The sequence below is a fragment of the Scomber scombrus genome, chromosome 3, assembly GCF_963691925.1.
Source record: "Scomber scombrus chromosome 3, fScoSco1.1, whole genome shotgun sequence".
NCBI classification, from domain to species: Eukaryota; Metazoa; Chordata; class Actinopteri; order Scombriformes; family Scombridae; genus Scomber; species Scomber scombrus.
In genome coordinates, this window is record NC_084972.1 from 30,602,251 (window position 1) to 30,619,979 (window position 17,729).

At 36.6% G+C, this 17,729-nt stretch overlaps 1 protein-coding gene and 1 long non-coding RNA gene across 2 annotated transcripts in view; one reads left to right on the plus strand and one right to left on the minus strand.

The window, feature by feature from the left end:
- The window catches only part of LOC134004709 (uncharacterized), a 478,899-nt gene that overhangs the window by 240,089 nt on the left and 221,081 nt on the right, over positions 1-17,729 (plus strand). The gene's annotated exons all lie outside the window — the stretch shown is intronic.
- LOC134004699 (charged multivesicular body protein 4c-like) lies at positions 1,344-17,291 on the minus strand. Its single transcript, XM_062444068.1, has 5 exons — positions 16,970-17,291; positions 7,449-7,626; positions 6,320-6,434; positions 5,195-5,321; positions 1,344-5,097 (listed from the first exon to the last, which is right to left on the minus strand). Exons 1-5 carry the CDS (start codon positions 17,151-17,153, stop codon positions 5,030-5,032), a joined length of 672 nt encoding a protein of 223 aa, XP_062300052.1. The 5' UTR covers positions 17,154-17,291; the 3' UTR covers positions 1,344-5,029.

Below are 17,729 nucleotides of genomic sequence, written 5' to 3' on the forward strand. Positions count from 1 at the left end.
GAAGGTTTTTTTCAGTTGACTTTGTGTAAACATGCCAACCAGTTAATGGATCTTTTTGGTGTAAAAGGTCACGACATCTTCAACCGTGTAATCCCATAAAGCTCTAACATCCTGGGTGGAATCTGAATCATTTCAATGTGTTGAGAAACTTCTATGAATTAATTATTCTTTTGAGGCCTTTCTGGCTTAAAAAAACATCACAAAGAAACTAAAGATATAATTTTAAAGATCTTATCTTAACAGGACTTTAACGTTAACTGTGCTTTGAGCTCAACTTTAAAAGACAGATTCACAATTGTTTAAAGTCTGTCTTAAATCAGCAGTCAGGTGCCCAAATGAACAGTGAAAGTGGTTTTCCTCTCTGTAATCATTCCTAGTGTTCATACTGGCTATTAAAGGACCAGTGTGTAGGATTTTGGTGACATCTGGCGGTAAGGTTGTGGATTGCAATAAACTGATCTATGGTGGCTGCAAAACTTGTGAAAAATGCAAAAGGCCTTCTATAGAGCCAGTGTTTGGTTTGTCCATTCTGGGCTACTGTAGAAACATGGCAGTGCAACATGGACGTGGACTCACTTCCTATGTAGATATAAAGGGCTCATTCTAAAGTAATAAAAACATAGCAATTCTTATTTAATGCGATTATACATTAATGGAAACATACTCATGAATATTATATTCCATTTCTGCAAAGTCCATTCAAACTAATGCCTCTAAATTATACACACTGCACCTTTAAAAGATCTCCTTCAAATGTGCTTTCAGTGTAAGTGATGGGGGGCCACAATCCACAGTCAATTTGTGCAAAAACACTTTTAAAAGTTAATCTGAAGTTTATATGATAGTCATATAATCTATACTTATCTGTAGATATCGACTCAATTTGACTCATTTGGATGACTGAAGCTTCATATTAGCTTCAGATAAATCTTACAAGTTTCCAGAGAGGGGAGACTGTGGATTTTGTCCCCCATCTCTTACATTGTAAGTGCATTATGAAGGCATCTTCTAATGGCCATGATGAGTAGGATGAATGATTACAACACAGAGAACCTACTTCAGTGTTCATTTGGGGACCTGACGATTGATTATTCATCTTACATATAAAATCTTATTCTGAAACGTAACTTATTATAGAAGGAAAATAAATATATGTAGCGGGAATAAAAAGTAAAGCTTTTCACTCTGAAATGTAGTGAAGTATTTGGTAGCATAGAATTTAAATACCTATGTATTTAAGTACTCATGTAAATGGGTTTCAGTGAGTTTTTCTGTTTAATTTGAACTTCTTGAAAGCGTGTCATCAGCATGTTTTGTTCAGCATCAGTAAACTGTGAGGAACATTCAGACTCTAGGTGATCAAAAGAAAGACAAGAGGCTTAAAATACCAGCTGCCAGCAAACACAGAACAAAGCTCCAGATGTTCACTGACTGCAGAAAAGCATTAAAGGAAAATATATTCCTGCATTTACAGATGCAACAGCGCCGCAAACTTGCATTAAATCCCAACTTTATTTAGATAAACTGTATACAACCCCACATTAACAATGATAACAGAGCAACATGGCCGCCACACGGAAAAATCTCCGATGTCCAACCATTTTTTTTGTACAGCTCTGAGGAGAACTGGCTACAGGTTACACTGTTTCTGCACAGCCAGGTAGAGAGAATATGAATGATATTGGAGGTAAACAGAAAAGGAAAAAAAATAATAAAGGAAAACAAACTCTATTGGCATATGTTTCTCTTCAATAATCTGTCTTTAAGTATCAGGACTGGGGTCAAGCAAGTGATTTCTATAAAGACTTCTGTATTTTTAATTTGGAGTGTCAGCTTCCTGCTTGAACTAGATTGACCCCAGTCCCTCCATGCATATATATGTGTGTGTGCTGATAGAGGAAGGGAAGTGCAGCTACAGCCGGAAAGTGGTGGAGTAGTATAAGCAGAAGTTGGACGTTCCTCATAACATCATTTTTTTGTCATGAAGGACCAACACTTCCTAACTTTTCAGCTTTCAATGTTCAACTTTTTTAAAAGTTTTACTAAATTTTTTGCACTACAGGTGAGTCATGAGCAAAAAAGAAAGAAAAAAAACCTATAACAATCGTCTCACCATCTCTAAACAATCTCTATCACAAGAGGTCACTGTGTCGAAGGCTGGGCAAAAAAAACAACATCACACACTCGCGCTCACACACACACACATTATCTTTAAACTCAAACGATGTAGGATTTTCTCAGAGTGGATCGCTGTTTGAACCGGGCAGGCAAAGGCGTTGGAGGTGTCAGGCACGTGCAGTTTTAAGATTGAGTAACAGAGGCCTCCAAAGGTGTTGTAATGTTCCCTCTGGCAGCCATGTTGGAAGTCATCAATCCTGAGAGAGCATTGGGAGGGAGCAGCTGATTGTATCTCTAAATGTTTGAAGCATCATTGGATTTAAAAGAAGCTTTGATTGATTTCTGGGATTTTTTTTTCGTACCTATTCATGTTTTTAATGAAGACTGTTTAGTTCTGCTGCATAACAATAAAGATGAGTGTAATTTAGGTGAATAAGTACCATCTAAGGCTGCACCTAATGATTTTTTTCATTATAAATGATTATTTTCTTAATTAATCAATTAGTTGTTTGACCTAAAAAGTGTCAGAAAATGTTGATCACTGTTTCCCAAAGCCCACAATGCAACCTAAAATGTATTATTTTGTACTATCCAACAGTCCACCTCCCACATATATTATGTTTCCTATCAAAGAGGACTAATATATATTTAAGAAGATCCAGAACGTTTTGGCATTTTTTTCTAGAAAATTATTCAAATTATTTTATCTAATATCAAAATAGTTCACGGTTAATATTTCTTGATCAACTTATGATTGCAGCTCTAGTATTATCCAACCGATGTCTGGCCTCTGTCTCTCATATTACTCATTGAAAGGATTCTCCATAAATTTGGGGAACATACAGACAAACGGACTTTACCACAGCAGACATTTTGCCTCGACATAGTAGAAAAACGCAATAGTGTAACTCCTTAAGATTAACGATGGCTCTGTTATGTTCTAAGTGTCCCAATGAGCCGTGATAGTGAGCCAGCATGCACAATAGCAGGAACCTGATCACCTTTTTTTTTCTTGCTGTGACAAGTCAAAATATCTTCTGTGAAAAAGTCTTTTTGTCCTGATTTTCAGTCCCTCAATTGAATCAAACTCAGCGGTGTCTTCTAAATATGTGAATTCTCCAAACTCAGGCCTGAATAACTCTGGTGATTTCACAGCCTGAGTAGTTAACACTTTATTAAACTAATGACCTAACTACTCACAGAGCTAACCTGGTTCATCTTTGTAAATATTGGCTGAAACTGTCCCAGATAACAGAAACTCAAATGTTTGAGTAAACTAATCATACGAGAGTTTTAAATAAAGCTAAGTTAATAAGTTGTAACAATACTGAGCATGTCTGATGATAACAGCGCTGCTTCATAGCCTGAGGCAGCAGCAGCGGCTCTTTACTACAGCTGCACAGCAGAAGTTAAAGCTTGAGGAATGTGCCTAAAAATATCCAAGCTATGAAATGAAACCCTGTCAACAAGTCCAACGAGTGGCAGGTTCAAAGCACACTTTACAGTAAACCAAGTTATCTCTCTCTGGCTTATCACTTTGATTTACCCAAAATTAAAATATACAACTCAAGAGATTACATTTTATACTTGTGGTGCAGGTAGTTATAGTCTATTTAAGGTGTCTAACCCTTTATTGGGATAATGCTGCACTTTTTGTTCAACTTAAACTGGTATCTTCAACACTGCTGTAAGAAAAAGGAGGAGCAGCCGTTCATACCTGCATTGAATCCACTGTCTTTAAATCGTTATTTGCAGGTTTGAACATGTTCTTGTAGCACGATGAATCAAAAAATCAAGTTACCCCACTCCACATAAAAGGGATGTGTTTGGTAAGAGGTATTTGACACTAACTATCCATTAATATTCACTAAGAAAGGTCACTGAATTGATCTTTTTTCAGGTTATTATATGTTTAGTTTAGCAAATTCTACGAGCTTGCTTGAAGATGTGAGATATGCAACTGCAAAGCCTCTACTGTTTTGATGGTGTCATTATTAGACTCAAAGCAACGGTGAAATTCTGGCACCGGAACCATCGTGGTGTTCACTGATTCTGAAAAGCCTCTTCTGTTCAAAATGTGTTTTTTTTTTACAACCAGGTTTTTATTTTAAGGTAACTGGTTAAACAGCATTAGTGGGCAATAAGAGCATATGGCTGACAGAGGGATCAAACTCTGGATCCTTCGATTACAAGATGACTTCACTGCAAAGTTGAACACTTTAACACGTCTTATTCAGTAATTTCGACAGTGATATTTCAATGAGAAAATCCTACATTTTTTACACTTAAATCTTTTTTTCTTTTGCCGCCGTTGAGATTTAGCAAAGATGGCGTGGAAGAAGATGGGTTGTCGTCGTCACCTTAGAAGAGACAGTTCAAAGCAAGAAGCAGAAAAATGGCTGAGTTGTGTTTGTCTTTCGGTTTTTGCTTTTTTTTTTTCTTCAACTTCTGTCCTTTCCCCCCACAAATCTGTTGATTCTTCACATTCTTCCCAGAAACAAGCCACATTTTGTTCCTCCACACACCCTTCTCTCTAAGTATGCACTTGTGCACTCCTGGCTGGCTTAAGTGCGCAGTGATGCTGTCTCTTTCCCTAAAAAGAGAACTTAGATAGACATAACCACACACTGATAGGGCTGATAGGGCATTTGCTTTCTATACTCTGCCCTTATAGAAAGAGAGGAGAAAAGAGCCTGGGGGTTCATTTCATTTTAAATCAGTGAACATGTGCACAAGTGCATACTTTAGGGTTGGGGTATGGTTAGATACTGAGATGTCGGCTTTAAGACAGAGCAGCGTGCCAGCAGCCAGCTCAGCAGCCCAGAGTCCCTAACTCTCCTCCAGATGTCTGGGACCAGTCTGGCATCAGAGAGACAGACGGGGGGGGCACTAGCTAGCCGGGCAAGCTAGCTTACTGGGCTGCCCAGGCCTCGAGTTCTGCCATGTCGTCCTCGTCTTCTTCCGCCTTCTTCTTGTTGTCTATAAAAAATTAAAGAAGAAACAAGAAATAAAACATGATATCTTATCATCTGGTCATGTGGATGGTTTGCTGTTACATGGTGTTGTGTGTTAGTACCTGGTCTAGCTGGTAGTGATGTAGATGGTACGCTGGGTAGAGGGACGTCCTCTGTTCCTTCGATTCCCAGGAGATTTTTGTCCAGCTCTTCCTGTTCCAGCTCCTCCAGCTCGGCCATGAGCTCATCCTGAAAACACACACACAAGAAGATTCATGTTTTTGAACAGAGCTGAAACCATAATTAAACTAAATGAATTAAGAAAACACACACTGAGCAATCTAAGTGATACCTTCATACAAAGAGTTGAAATCATTAATCGATTAGTTAACTGACAGAAAATTCATCAGCAGCGGTTTTACTCATTGATTAATCGTCACTTAGCAGTAAAGTAAAAATGTTCAAATGTTTAATTTTAAAGTGATGCTTTTTAAAAGTGAAGATCTGATGCTTTCTGTCATATATGATAGTAAATTAAATGTTTTTAGGTTGAACAGTTGAAGCATCATTTTCAGATATTTTTAATTGTTTGATGAATCGAGTATCCTTTAGTCTTAAGTGCATTATTCAGCCAACTTAAGTGCAATACTACTTATTTTAGTTTTACACCATTGTCTAGTTTTTACACCATTTTTTAAAAACCTATTTATTCTCCCTTGTGTGATTGTTTATGTTATTGGTTTGTTTTTATTGTTTGTTTTCTTGTACAATGACAATAAAGGCTTTTTATTGTATTCTATTCTATATAATTGGCCGATGAATCAATAATACACTAATAATAGGTGCAGCTTTACTTGATACACATAAATAATACAGCACATGTACTGTAGAAAGCGTCTTCTCCAAACACCTCATTGAGGAGTTACCAAATAACTGCATAAAACTAATGAATGGAAAGACAATAAAACTTACATTAGTCCTAATATTAATATTAGTCATTATTATTATTATCAAAAATTATGAATGAATGCAGCTGCACACAGATTGTAGCAGCTGTGAGGTTTGTGTTTCCCAGGACTATCAGAAAGCTAACCACAACCAACCCTAAACCCACAGAGAGAAGAGCACAGAAGTTTTTGGGTTGAGGAAATTTTGCATATTAACTAAATTTCGACTGTGGTTCCTCTGGTTGAAACGCAGGAGTGACTCCCTAATTTCCTAACATGGTTCCTGGTCTTTGTTCTCACCTCGTCGTAGTCTTGTCCAAAACCGATCGGTCTGGAAATGACATCTGAGATTTCCTGAGCCACTTCTTGTTGTTCGTTGATTTCTGCCATCAGGTCGTCTACTTTGTCGATGTCCCTGCAAAAAGAAAGAAAGGACAGAGAGAGACAATTAACGTCAGTGCATAGATCAATAGAAACAACGCTGTTTATTCAGTAAGTTATACATGTTGACGTGCCAAAATGATGTACACTCTGCATATTTTCTCTCTCATATGCAGAAATCTTAAATTGTTCAGAGTTTACATTATGAGCGGTAAAGTTCACTCTCTACATTTTAAGTAGTAATTTGTATTTCCAGAGCTCTCAGTTGTATCACATAGCCTTCATCTGTGGAAAAGCTCTGGAAAAATCTAGTTAGTGGACCTAGAGTTGGTTTTATTTCTTAAAACTACTGTAGTCAAGGTGAATGATGGACTTTAATGATTCACTTTAAACCAACAGGGCAATGAGAAGAGGATAAAGTACTTTGGATTAAATTAAATCAGATTCATCGTAATGATAACTGATGAAGACCATGCCATATGGGTTGAAAGCTCTGCAAAAGGCCTCATGGATAAATGAGAGTTTCAGTATAAAGTATTATTGCTGCTAACCTGCAGTTCACCTTACATATTGATTATGATTAAACTACTTTAACAGATAACAGTGTAACTGGGTCAGAGAGGATGAAAGAGCAAGAGAAGATTAGAAGAACAGAAAAGGAGTTCAGGAGAAGAAAGGAAGACATTAAAGAGAAAAAAACAGGTAAGAGATACAGAGCAAGGTAAATGGAAAATGAAAAGTGTTAAGACAATATTAAAATAAAAACAGAGAAGCCAGTGGAAAAGAAAATGATTTAGAGTTGAGCTGTTCAGAGGAAAGATTTAACAAGAAAAGATGCAGGGAGACAAGAAAGAAGATGAAAAGAAAACGATAAAAAGATAAGTAAGAAGATGAGACTGAAGAAGAAGAGAAAGTTCACAGCTGAAGATAAGGCCTTGGATTTTTATTTTTATTTTTATTTTTTTTACTTCATCTGCTTAAAATAACTTGTAATAACTGCAACAAAACAATCTTTCCCCTTTAACTTGTTTCTAAAAGTGTCTCTTACATGTTTTCGTGTGCAGCCTTCATTGCTTTAGCAGCCATGCCCATGTTCTTGAGCACTTCTGTGTTGGTGTTGGCGTTCTCTAGCGCCTCCCGCTGGAACTCGATGGTGGACAGCGTCCCATCGATCTGACTCAGCTGCTGCTCGTAACGCTTTTTCCTCTTCAAGGCCTGAAGAGCCGCTGGAGGAACAGAGAGAGAGAGAGAAAGAGAGACAGGTTAGATCAGGAAGACACCTACACATCTGAATTATTGGTCACGTCCACTAGAGTCACACAGGAGAGAGGTAAAGGTGGAAATCTGTCTTCATAAGTCTAAACGCGACCCACTTCCGACCATTTGTCTGTTTCTTTTGTCGTTTAATCTCTTTATTAACCTAGTTTTAGTGCAGCTTTTTATTAAACTTCATCTTCATCTTTTTAATCTATTTTAACCTTGTTCTTACTCTAACTTTTAATAAACCCTTTCTCTTTTCTCTCTTACTTTAATTTCTCTCACGTGCATTGGTCTCAATTTTTATCTTTTTATTTGTTCTTTGTTTTTTTATTCCTTTTCTTTTTGTTGTCACTTGTTCTGTCTTATTATCAGCTTGTCAATCAACTAACTGTAAAGCACTTTGAACTACACCAGCATGAATGAAAGGAGCTATAAAAATAACGTTTGTTTGATTGATTGAACCAAAGCCAAGCCGAAACTCTTTCAGAAACTCTTTTGTCTTTTTAGGGTAAATCTTAATTAGTTTAGTTTTTATTTAGTCTTCTTCTTTTTTCCCTGCTGACCAGCAATTTGACTGCCAATCAAATCAATTAAAACGGTCCTTTATTAAACAGTCTTCTGTCATAGCATCTAAACTTTGACTTATCTCTATGTTATCTTTTAATTTATTATTTTGGTCAGTAAATATGTATCTTCCACCAGCAGAGGTGAAAGTAAAAGGTTGATATTAGTTATGCTGGTACCAATATTATATAAATATTTGACTGATATCCTCATACCGCACATGGTGACACCTTTATTAATATAGGCAGCACAAACAATCATTATACATTATCTAAAGGTGTCAGGTAGAGCATCTCACTTGTGGCTCATTTCAAGTCTATTTTTGGCGTCTCTGATGGATTGAATTCACTTGTAAAGGAATATAAATACTTAGGAAAGACCTCCTGCTGATGCTTTCTCATTATAAACACTAACCAGGAGGTGCAGATAAGGTGTTTTTTATTTTGGTGTAAAATAGTGTTTAAATGTGATGTTTCCAGTTAGAATGAGAAAGGAAGTGACTAATAATGCAGGATGCAACGCTGCCCATCGAAGCCCAAAAGACAACTTCTGTGATTATGTTTTCAAAAGGTGTTAAATGCGTCTTTTGTTTTCATGTGTCTGTATTTAAATGTGAACACCCTAGTCTGTGGAGAAGGGCATTTCACTCCCACGTAAGATAACATAAGATAAGATTTATCCTTTATTAATCCCACGATGGGGAAATTTGCATTATAACAGCAGCAAAGTGGACAGTAAAAATAGAACAGTGTCATTAAAAAAGGATAAAAATAATAAGCATAAAAGCAATAAAAAACAATAGTAGTAGGGTATGTATTAAAATGTAGTTAAAAAAAGTAGTAAACTGAGTGTGTTTTCTAGAAGTGACGATAAAACTGATTCTGATTGGACATTAAAACTGTGACAGAGACGTAAAGGAGTCACAGAGCAGAAGATGAAGCCGCATCCACTGGACTTTTCTTTCTGTGCGTGTTGGAGGACAGATTGTGAGCAGCAGGATGTGCAGCGCTGCCAAAGGGATGAGCTGCAGTCAACTGTTTGCATGTTGAACCAGAAGAGCACATTAAGTAGAGTGCAGATGTCTGCCATGTGTGTCTGTGGGTATGTGGGTGGTGAAGCACCTTCTGCAACGCCACCGCAAACGCCACATGCAACCATACTTTACTATAGTGTGAGTTTTCTTATAAAGATGTATGCCAAGTGTTTCTGTACAGTATAGTCTCAGTTTTCTTTAACCTCCTGAGACCCAAGCTTTTGTTTGGTATGCATTTAGGATTAGTAGGACCTGATAATGCAAAAACTATAAGCATCTTCTTTGAACAGGAAGTTGTTTTTTAAAAAACAACAACAATGTCCTCATATGGGGGACAATAGGTTTATTTGACTGTATAACACAATTAATTCACCAGTGTATAAAACTATTTATTTATTTACATTTACACTTTCCCTTTGCACCAACGATAATAAAATCCCAATGTCGTCAAACGAGTACCTCTTGATTAGCAGTGTCATAGCTTGTTCCTGTTACTAAAATTAGTGAAATTTGTAAAGCGAATAAAACTAGAAATGTTATTAAGCTTCAACCATAAAATTGGTTCCACTTTTGTCTGGGGATCAGCTGTTTCATTGACTTGGCCGAGATACCTGCCATCTGGTTTTTACACTGATTTTTACAATGTATTGTGTTTTTGCTACCACTAGGTGGCACAAAAAAGCATGTACGATCAAGGACAACAGGTCAAAGTTAAGCAGAATGAAGTAAAGGTCCAACAAACCCCAAATGTAACGTCCCCATATGATGATGCAGTCGCAGGATGTTAAGATACATAGATCAGTGTAATATTGTATTCAAACCAAACCAAAGAAGAGTTGAACCTCACTCTATTGTCCCTCCCAGATTCCTTACAGTTAAGAAGGCAACCAAATTATAATAGGCCTGTAAGGAATTGCGTTATTAAATACGTTTTTTAAAAGCTTGATAATCACTGTAACCATGAAAAGGTCCTTGAGCGTCATGAATGTGCACAAAAAAAATAATAGACTAATGGGTCCAGAGATTAGCTGCGGACAGATACACACACGATCAAACACACGACCCCCTCCAGGTGTACACCTGGTGCAGATAATAAGGGTTTGTCCTAATGAATCAGGACTCGGTTAATCGGATAAAATCCCGTCTGAGCCAAATCTCTACATGCAGGGTTTAGGTATGTCACTTTAATATATTTTTTTTTTTACACCTGAGTAAGACCTGAATCTCATCAAGCTCATAGAGGTTTGGTCTCATCCACAATAAATTGGGATAGAGAGGAATGTTCTCCACTAGAAACAATAACTCAGGCTGGTTTAGTGTCTTTATACTTTAAGCTACTTGCACCGCTGTGTGTTTTGGCTCCTGTCCTCCTCCATGTGGTTTAAATTCAAGGAATTCCCCCTTAGGTGCTGACATGGGAAATCACCTCATGGAGCGCCAGCGAGACTTAAAATTGACCCAAAGCTGCTGAGTCATATGTGAGGGAAGGAGGGATGGAGGTGGGCGATGAAGTAACAAGAGAAAAGAGTGAAGTACGCTAGTGTGTGTGTGTGTGTGTGTGTGTCTCTGGATTACAGCTTCAATTTAGAGTCAAGATTAGAAGATGATAAAGATGTTTGTTAAAGGTTTACTGGGCTGGATTTGTTGGTTGGCGTTTGGAAACACAACGTTTAAAAGTTGAGAGGGGGAGAGAGTGAGTTTCTCTACTAAAAGTTTGTCTCAAAACTGTAAAATTCTCCTGTTGGAATGTAAAAAGTGTAAGGAAGTGTAAGTGTAGTGTAAGGATTACATTTGCATTTATGTTTCATATTTATCATCACTAAATATTTTTAAGAAAAAGCTAAAAACGTATCTCTTCATAATTGGGTGTTCTTGTTTTTAATTGTATGTTAATTTGTATGTTTACAGTGTGGTACCTGAGATTGAGTACTGATAAGAGCCTGACCGATATATATATATATATATATATATAGATCAGCCGCTATCACTGGCCGATATTGACCTATCACAGATATCGGTATCAGCGAATATCTTTTTTAAAGTTATATAGGCGGCATTTTATGTGTATTTTATCCTTTTTCTTAACTCAAGTTATATACTAACATTTACATAAGTTAGTTATTTGTAATTATTAAATTCCCAGTGATGTTTACTGTTCAAGTGCACTGATGTCATTTTCATGGTGAAGAACATTGATGTCATTTTATACAATAAAGTTTATTGTCCAACTTCACAGCCTCCATTATATGTCTTTTTCACAAGTGTTTGATAACAACATTTGAGGGATCACTACAAAAAAAGTCTGTTATGTATTTATTCTGTACGTTATCGGGCAATATATATATCGATATCAGGGTTTTTTTGCTCCTTAATATCCCTACAAACTAATATCGGAAGATCTTTGAATAAAATATTAAATAATAAAACTGGAAGATTAAAAGTGAAGACAAATATGAATCTTGGCAGAAAACTGTTGACAGCTTTCCGTGCTTGACAGTTTTAGTTTCCTTTCCATGTAACAAAAATATGATAACGAGTCTAAATACATAATCAGGCTTCACTTTTTATCAGTCTTTTGTATGTGGTTTTTCTGGTCCGGTACACCAGGAGCCAGACAGCAGCTGACAGTTCCAGTTTCATCTGATTATATCAGCGTCCGGCCCTATTTCTGGGCTGATAACATCGTTACCCAACATCATCTCACAGATCTTTATCAGATTATCAAGGTTGCAGAGCTGCATTTACACCACTCACAAGGACACCGATTTTCTTTGACCCTTTGTTTTTATTCCTGTAGTACTTCTCTTTTTTGGTGACCCCTTTCCAACCTCAGTGACATTTTACAGTAGCTCCTATCTCTATATGGAAAGTAGAGTTAAAGTACAGTCCCCCTTTATCTGCTGCCTTTCTGCTTCCTTGACCATGAGGCATCCACATCATGACTTAGTTACTGACACTGATAAAAAACTACCTGGGTCAGTGACATATTGTTTTTGTGTCCATGTGGTTTAGTCAAATTTAAAGGGGTTAAAATGTGAAAATAAACGTATCAATAACTTGCACATATTCTCTCTTTTTCTGTGTGGACCCAGCATAAAATTTCAGTTTTTAATCCATTTTGAGAGAATATATTAGAGGATTATGGCAAAAATGTCTAAGTGGTGTAACCATAAAAACTTTGTACCAAATCATTCAACTTGCTTAAAAACACTAAATTCTCAATAAAACACCATATCAACTAGTTTGGCATGATCTTACATTATAACTTTTTATATTAAATAAAAGGTAATGGTAATTATTTGTATAAATACACGGTAGGTGGATAAAATATTTATTACATTATTTTGTGGTTACACCATTTGACATTTTCAGGAGCACTCAGTTTTACTTTTGGTTAGAAAAATAGTGCACGTCATTTCAAATGACATAAAACCAACAAAAATACTAAATATACATTTTAACAAACCTGATGCTGCTTTTAAGACTATTCTTTAAGATATTTTTGAATTGCTCATCTTGGCAACCCTTATTTGTCATTGACCAGTCTTTAAAAACAGGACAGAAGGTTAATGACATTTTCTCTGTGGGATTTACTTAGGAATACACTGCTCTTGTTAAAGGGTCATTATCTCACCTTGATGTCATTCATCAGTCCCCTTTCCTGATTGCTTCAGAGCTCTATACAACAATGAGCTATGATTCACGCTTGGAGGAAAACCTCAAGTGGAGTACGATAAGCAGGAGAGCTTCATTAAAACGAAGCACTACGTTGTGAAACTAAACCTACAAGAACAATTATGCAGATCCTGTTACTATGGTATGTTTACTATGAGGAGTTTATTGACTGCTTGTATTATTATTCATATCCAGGCTTGAGAGACTAAAGGCCAAAATACACCACTACTAGATGGCCCGTTTTATTTTTATTTATCTTCTATATTCAACCTCACACCGGAAGAGACGTCACTGACCTATTTCCAGGCTTGCCTCATACCTCCTTTTGGTTTTAAAGCACACCAACTTGACAGGCGTGGAGGAGTGTATTTTTAACATAAGTGACAACTCACTGCCCACAATCAACTCAATGAACTATGCTGAAAATCCAGTTTCATTAACTTGGTAGCTGTTGTATCACGTAAAGCAGAACAGGACTTTTAAAAACCGTGTGTATCTGAGCGTTCAGTGTTAGTGGTTTGAGTGTAGCGCTGTTCTTCCTGGAAAGATATCTGTGGGTGCATCAAAGTGATACCGGTAACCACAGCTCATACACTGGCTGTGTGTAATTACGGATGTCCCACTATCAGTATTTGAGCTACTATTATCACAGGCAAGAGTATAATCATTAAATACTTAAAATACAACTATTAGGGTAGCATTGGGTACGGTGGCCCTGAGTGCAAAACACAATGAAACTAACGAAAATATGATTTGACGCTATGTTGTTGTGTTTTGCACCTCAGGGCCACTGTTACAGGGACTACTAAAAATGAAACACTTACTGTATTTTATTTAATTCTGTTTCTCAGAGGCCTCAAATAGATTTTGTAAAACTGTCAGGACCTGGTCTGTCCGTGATCCTCATCTGTTGCTGCACAGAGTCGACCATCAGATGAACAGAAGCCAATCTAACCAGAGCGACCTGATTCTAGTTATCCTCCAATTTAAATAATTGACTCTACACAAAGAGTTGTGTTTGTGTCAGTTTGCCAATAAGTAGACAAACATGGAGGCTAATATGGCCACAAGCAACCTGCCAGTACATACTGTTAACCAGCTGTGGATTTCACATCAATGAAGCAGTAGATAAGAGTTAAGTCCCTGTGACATACTGTACCGTGGTCACACAAACTGTATATGGGTCAGCGACAAACCGAAACCCTAACCCTAAGATGAGCAATTCAAAAATATCTTAAAAGCAGCATCAGGTTTGTTAAACTATACATTTAGTATTTTTGTCGGTTTCATGTCATTTGAAATGACATTTGCACAATTCTTTACCAAAAGTAAGACTGAATGCTCCTGAAAATGTCATATGGTGTAACCACAAAAGAATGATTAATATCAAATGTTTTATCCACCTACAGTGTATTTAAGTGTACTTATACTAATAATGACTTCATTTTAAAACATTAGATGAAAAGAAACATGTTTGGAGTATTTCTACATTTAAATTTTAAAGCATTTTGTCAATAGTGAGCAGGACATATCCTAAAAACAACCATTTTGTCTAAATAAGTTTTGACAAATGATGTAAAATGTGTTAAAACCATAGTGTTGTATTACAAAAGTGGATTATATTTATTACACCAATTGACACTGGGTTACATTATGTCATTGACCCATAAACTGTACGGATATTTCACTGTACATTTAATAAAACCTGGTATCATAACCTCACTTGGATGACGTCTCTCCACACTTTCACTGAAACAGATCTGATTAAATCATTTCTGTGCTGACAGGTAATCATCACAGGTCAGATATTTATATTCTCTGTGCACGCTGTGTAGCCATTTTAAGTTTACTGTGCATATGCTGCTGTTTTCTGTGTTAACTTGTAATGAGTGGCTGTTACTGTTTATAAAAGTGCGTGTGGATGTGGTTAATTGGATGTCAGCTCATTGATTTTTTTTCTTCTTCTTTTTACTGCTTGTGTTTGGTTGATGGCAATCGCGTGTCTTGTTTCACTTTTGTACTGCTGCTGTCTGTGAGAGCTCCTTGCTCTTTGTGTTTGGCACCAGAAACACGTAAGCATTTCATAGTGTTATAACTTTAATTTTAGTGCTCAACATAAACGTAAATATATATTCCATTTTCCACTATCATCTTTCTTGTAGTAGACTGAATAGTCTTATCCAAATAGTTAGAAGTCTACTCTCGAAATACTTTCAAAACAGCTGTAAATGCTGTTCAACCATCTTAGAGTTTTTTGTTGTTGTTTGGCGTCTGCGTGTCTTGTTTCACTTTAGTGCTGCTTCAGTTGTGTATGACTGCTGTCTGTGTGAGTGCATATTATTGTGAGAACCTTACTCTTTTTGTTTTGCACCAGAAATAAGCATGTCATAATGTCATGAGTAGCATCATAATCAACTTTCATTTTAGTTCTCAAAATAAAACTAAAAGTAAAGACATAGCAGAGAAATGTGCCGTTTTCCACTACCATCTTTGTTTGGTTTAGTAGAGAGAGAAGCAACTTTGGAAACAATCTTTTATTATTTCTTTACAGACTGAATAATTTTGCTTTAAAGTGTATTTAAGGTTTCAAGAAATACTTTGAAAACAGATGTAAAAGCCATTGAACGATTTTGGGATTGAAAACCAGGATTTGTCTTTCAGAAAATGTCATGCTTGACTCTGTTACTGGAATATAATGATAACATAAATACAGTATATACAGTATGAAAGGCACAAACTGAGTAGACACTCATGGCAGTAGCTGGCAATATAGAGGAACAGTGTGACACATCTAATTAAATATATAAATATGATACTATATAAATATTGAGTAAAGTACCAGGATAAGTTTGCCTTGAAAACCAGTTATATTACTATAAATACCTGTTTTGCTATGTTTAACCCTCCCTGTCGACTGTGCAACCTTTGTCCTCCTGAGTCATAATTGACCTGGTTTAGTTCTGTGTTAGACCTTTTTAGCCAACTTCATACCAACTTATTACCGCAGGTTTTACACACATTTTTGGAAATACTATTAATAGGTCTCATTTAAATGAAGCTATACCTCATTGTTTACTTAACGCCTGTTGTACTCCTGGGTGAAAATTGACGTGAGGACAACAGGACGGTTAATTCTGGCTTTTATGTCACTTTTGTCTAGAGATATTGACCATATGACAGATATCCATGTCAGTGAATATGTGGTACGATACGTGCCAATGGTTTTATTTTAATTTTTTAAGCTTACACAGGCAGCTATATTTTTAATGTAAATATGCCCCCCCCCCCCCCTTTTTTTTTTTTTTTTTTTACAATTCAAGTTAAATATATGCTTTTCTAAATTCAGTTTTGTTAGTGAAAGTTTGTTAAACTTAAATTGTGGTTTTTACACGCTTGTGACAAAGATATGTATTGGAGATTTTATCAGCCAATATATATATCGGATTTTTTTTTAACTACCTAATATTGGTAACAGTAGTTAGTTTAGTTTGTGCAAGTAAAAGTTTACACAAAAAATGACAGATAATGAAGATAATATACAGTCAAAGGAGAGGCAGAAAACCTGAATGGGCTTATTTAAAGCCTCCACTTTTTTAAAAAGGGTTAAAATGTCACAATATAACATATAACAATAGTATCAATCGAGTCCTACTTTTGCCACCACTTTGACGTTGAAACTTAACATTTAAAAGCTTACATAAGAGGACAACAACTCTCTCTTTCATTAATGTCTTTAACTTCTTTTAAGTTTGGTCTGTTTCTGCCTTGTTTATTTGTGACCTTTTCCCGACTTCATGTTAACTAACTCTCTCCCTCTCTCTTCTTTAAAAAAAGAATGAGTGATTTAAAAATGGAGTCACAGTATTCAGGTGACACCAGCCTGTCATTTGCCAACTTCCCTGTTCCTCCTCTCCCTCCCTCCCTCTCTCTCTCTCTCCAGTTAGCCTCTGAGCTAACAGGTAACTCACTCACTAAACTAACTTAATCAGCACATAAAACACAACTCCAGCAGCATTTCTCTTCCTTTTTTCTCTCACCTCGTTTGTTTTTCGTGCCGTTCTTCTTCGCAGTCATTAGCTCATGGTCTATCTTCTTTTCTAGGAAGTCTTGTTTTTTGGCCAACATCTCCTCGGTCTCTCTGAGTCGCTGGATAGCCTCCTGGGGTGTCGGCGATTTCCCACCCTTCCCTCCGCTGCCGAATAACTTACCAAACAACGACATCTTTGACTAAATGTAAACTATACCAGGTGGATTAACAAGTACACAACCAACCTGTACTTTCTGATACCCAAAATATAATCGTTAAATTCGCTAAATTGTCTTTTTTTAGCCAACTAGCCGGAGGAGCCGTCGCCTAGCTGCTGCTGCTTCTGCTGCTGTTGTTGTTTTTCTCTCTTCTTCCGCCTTTTCCAGACAGGCCTCGTGATGTCATTACGTCAGCGCTATTGCGTGAGTCATGCGTGACACACACACACAAATATGATGGCAAGAGGGGATTTCTCAAATGAACGCAGAGTTTCCAAATGCCATCTCAAAATATGACTATAAATAGAAAGCATTCACAAAAATTCTTGTTTAACCTTGTAAAATATTAATTATTCATATATACACTCACTTCATTAGGAACACCTGTGCAATCTTACCCAATCCAATATCACAGTTCTGCTATAAATTCTACTTTTATGAAGTTTATACATTTTCAGTTTTTGCTGACATTGTCAAAAAGGTGATAATTCTACTTTATAGTTATTACTGAGGTCGTAGTGGGTGATGAAGGTGTATTAGGGTACATGAGCT

What these genes read in the sequence shown, in the direction of transcription:
- LOC134004699 (XM_062444068.1), bottom strand. Translation starts at nt 17,153, where the DNA reads ATGTCGTTGTTTGGTAAGTTATTCGGCAGCGGAGGGAAGGGTGGGAAA. An exon ending in CGGCACGAAAAACAAACGAG is followed by an intron (nt 7,627 to 16,969) that starts GTGAGAGAAAAA and finishes CTGTTCCTCCAG; the next exon opens with CGGCTCTTCAGGCCTTGAAG. An exon ending in TTGGACAAGACTACGACGAG is followed by an intron (nt 5,322 to 6,319) that starts GTGAGAACAAAG and finishes GTGTGTTTTCAG; the next exon opens with GATGAGCTCATGGCCGAGCT.